The sequence below is a fragment of the Triticum aestivum genome, chromosome 6B, assembly GCF_018294505.1.
Source record: "Triticum aestivum cultivar Chinese Spring chromosome 6B, IWGSC CS RefSeq v2.1, whole genome shotgun sequence".
Taxonomy (NCBI): domain Eukaryota; kingdom Viridiplantae; phylum Streptophyta; class Magnoliopsida; order Poales; family Poaceae; genus Triticum; species Triticum aestivum.
The window spans coordinates 625440446-625444331 of NC_057810.1; the positions used below are offsets into that span (position 1 = coordinate 625440446).

The following is a 3886-nucleotide window of genomic DNA, read 5'->3' on the forward strand; positions in this document are numbered from 1 at the left end:
GAGCAGCCGTACTGGCACATGTAGGTCCGGACGACACTAACACTTATGGGTGCGAATCAGCTGTACTGGAGCGTGTGGGTCCGAACGACTCGTACTAACACTTTTTAGGTCTGGAGCAGCCGTACCGGCACTTGTGGGTCCGGATGACTCGTACTAGCTCATACTTATGCATGTGGGTCCGGGGGCCCCTTAAATGGCCCAAGTAATGCCACAATGGCAATTTGTAATGGAGGGAACGAATTATACTACTCCCTTTGTTCTTAAATATTTGTCTTTCTAGAGATTTTAACAAGTGACTACATACGAACTAAAATGAGTAAATCTACACTCTAAAATATGTCTATATAGATCTATATATGGTAGTCCATTTGAAATCTCAAAAAAAACAAATATTTAGGTATGGAGGGAGTATATGAGAACATGATTCTTCGTACACAATGTATGGAGCGAACGCATTATTTCAGGACGTGATTGTTGGTAAACAATAAAATGATATTTTAGCGTAACGAACATTATTTTAACGAACCAGGTGTACCTAATCATATATTTTCGGAAGGAAGATTTTAGTGGATTCTTCTAGAAACTTACGGCCAATCCCATCGGCAAGAAAAAAACACGCGGTTATCTCATCGGCAAGAAATAAATTACGTGATTGGAAACTACACGCTTCGGTACCCAGCTACTCATTGATCTAAACATCACCACAACCCAGCCTTCCTCCTTGAATCGAGCATAACCAGCGAACCTCACCAGTGCCATCACCATCGCCATGTCTTCCTATCATCCTGCTCGGCTGCTCCGTCCGCAAGGGATAGTCGTCCACGAAAAATTCCCAATCAGGTGCACCAAAGGCTGCAACTTCGTCGACAAAGAGGTATATACAAATCTCTTCATTGACAAAGAGGTATACAAATCTCTGTGGTAGCGTAACATCTATTCAACTCGTATAGATCATCTTGACGCATCATAGAAATCTCTGTGCTACTTCTTAGCTTAACATTAATTCAACTCGTATGTCAACTCATATAGATCAGCATGGCGCGTCTGCCGTCTTATGTAGATCTGTCCCGATTTCCTGCAGTTTACATTAGATCTACAGCACAAAAGTTTAGTAGATTACAACAAAATACATAGAGGTTACACTCCATGTACAAAATTTTGACACCAAAATAAAATTTCTTATTATTATTACTGAAGTGTAGGATGTTTGTAAGCTTGATTTAGTGCCTGATTTGCCTTCTAAAACATCCAAGGTATAACTACGGACTGTGTCATCTCTCTTCAGTATGTTCACGATTGTCGACCTTTTGACATAGACGTTTCGATGATATCGTACATCTTCAAATCCGTCTAGACGTAGGAGCTCAATTGCCGCATCGAGTACATAAGATATTAGGTTAACTATGAAACATGAATAATCAAAGATACCATTTTGCGTAATGACCTACACCGTCATCCACCCACGCTGCAAACGATGAAGGATCTGGTGTTGTGAGACATTGAAGATACTTTTGCGCTAGCATTTTGTCCTTAATCTTCACAAAGTTGGTGGCCTCAGTAGTATTGTTGACGTAATCAGCTACTATATTTTGCGTTATTCTATCCGTTTCTGCCTAAAAATTCAACAAGTCCTCCTTGAGTTGTTTCACCTCGTTACTCTCATTAGTCTGTTGAGATAGAGCTCTTTTCCTTCTGAACGCGGGGTGTAAAACTCATACTCCTCACTCTGTAGAGTGAAGACTTCTTCCGGCCATCATGTCTCACACACCTCCCTATAGAGTCTGACGTCCATGGATGTATATGCTTCACCTTCTGCCATATTGGATGCAAGTTAGGAATATGGTTGGAAAGAAAATGTTTGTTAGCAATATGGTTCAGACATGTGATGCTGACCTGGAACGCTTCCCAATTGATTTCACAACGCTGTCTCTGCCAGTTTTTCCCTTATGGGGTCCGGTGTTTTCTTTACCTTCTGTGAAGATGGATGCAAGTTAGCATTACGGTTGGAAAAAAAAGCAGGTCAAGAATTTACCGGCAAAATCTGACGTCAACATCACATGTTTGAACATATTGCTAACAAACATTTTTTTTCAACCATATTCTTAACTTGCGTCCAATATTGCAGAAGGTGGAGCATACATCCATGGACGTCATGGACTGTGTGTGAGACATGACGGCCGAAAGAAGAAGTCTTCACTCCTATAGAGCGAGGAGTATGAATTTAACACCCCCCCCCCCCCATGTTCAGAAGGAAAGGGGTTCTACCTCAACAGACTAATGACAGTAACGAGGTTATGTACCCACGGAATAAATTCTGGGAAAAGCAGTGCCCAACAGCTCAAACAGCTCAAGGAGAACTTGTTGAATTTTCAGGCAGAAACAGATATTAGTAACACAGAATATAGTAGCTGATTACGTCAACAGTACTCCTAAGACCACCAACTTGGTGAAGATTAAGGACATAATGCTAGCGCAGAAGTATCTTCAATTCCTCACAACACCAGATCCTTCATGGTTTGTTGTGTGGGTGGATGACGATGTAAGTAATTATGCAAAATGGTATCTTTGATTATTCATGTTTGCAATTAACATAATATCTTGTTTCTTAGGTACTCGATGCGCCAATTGAGCTCCTACGCCTAGACAGACTAGAAGATGTACGAGATCATGGAAGCGTGTATGTCAAAAGGTCGACAATCGTCAACATTGTGGAGAGATAGCGCAGTCCCTAGTTGTACCTTGGATGTTTTAAAGGCAAATCGGGCACTAAATGGGGATATAACTACCTCAAGCATGACATGGTAATAATATCCTACCCTTCAGTGATAATAATAAGAAATTTTATTTTAGGCACTCCAAATCACTTACAAATTTTCCACGCAGAGGGAGATTCAAATTTTGGACTCACTTCAATCGCGCAACAACTGCAAAGAAGTAATTGTTTCTATGAGCCTCTAACAACATTTTATACAACTTATAGTTTATACGACTATTGTATTAAATTTAGTGCTGATGTTACTTGCAGCTGCTTGGGATGAAAACATATCTAGATATAGCGGTGATGGAAAATGGCATGCAAGGAAGTAGATGGCCGGACATTGTCGTGAGTTCGTGGCCTATCATTGATTATGAAGTGCCACGGCAAACAGATGGTTGTTCTTGTGCTCTATGGATGTTGAAAAACAGTCAACACTGGACTAGAGTAAGACTGACAGCGATACCCAACCAGGTATCTACATCTTCCCCATCTAACTTGAACATATATACTTTCACATATACAACTACAAAACGGTCCTAACGTCTACCTCGTACTACGCAGCATGGCATCCGACAGTTTAGAAAATGGATTGTTGTTGCCCTGATAAATTCACCTCACAACAAGTCGAAAGTGCGGAAGGCCAAACCAGCGAACGATTTAGTAGACCTCGACCTTGGAGGAGACTACGGAGACAACAATGTACGTTACGGTTTAGGAGGCGATGATTCCGCACTGTAGTGGTGTGGTTTGGTGCTAGACTTGGTGTAGAGTTAATAGGGTTGGGCGTGGTGTGGATTTAGCCATGTAGAAGGTTTCCACACTATATTCAATTATGTTAAAGTGTACCCAAATTGTATCAAACATATATTTTGGTTGTGCTAATTTATCTGTACGGAAAATTGTCATACATCTTTACTACTTTTATCCGCATTGCATATCTACATTTATTTTTAATTTTGCAGTCCATTGCTCTCTACACAGAGACAAGTATTGAAGAAAATATGCCCTAGAGGCAATAATAAAGTTATTATTTATTTCCTTATATCATGATGAATATTTATTATTCATGCTAGAATTATATTAACCGGAGACATAATACATGTGTGAATACATAGACAAACATAGTGT

At 40.2% G+C, this 3886-nt stretch overlaps 1 protein-coding gene across 1 annotated transcript; it reads left to right on the forward strand.

The window, feature by feature from the left end:
• The first annotated feature begins 697 nt into the window (after positions 1-697).
• On the forward strand, positions 698-3598 carry LOC123134595 (uncharacterized). Its single transcript, XM_044553815.1, has 4 exons — positions 698-874; positions 2884-2934; positions 3026-3229; positions 3320-3598. Exons 1-4 carry the CDS (start codon positions 770-772, stop codon positions 3494-3496), a joined length of 537 nt encoding a protein of 178 aa, XP_044409750.1. The 5' UTR covers positions 698-769; the 3' UTR covers positions 3497-3598.
• Positions 3599-3886: the final 288 nt, after the last annotated feature.

Coding starts and splice junctions, on each gene's coding strand:
- LOC123134595 (XM_044553815.1), top strand. CDS start 770: ATGTCTTCCTATCATCCTGCTCGGCTGCTCCGTCCGCAAGGGATAGTC. Junction 875..2,883: donor GCAACTTCGTCGACAAAGAG/GTATATACAAAT, acceptor TTTTCCACGCAG/AGGGAGATTCAAATTTTGGA. Junction 3,230..3,319: donor TGACAGCGATACCCAACCAG/GTATCTACATCT, acceptor CGTACTACGCAG/CATGGCATCCGACAGTTTAG.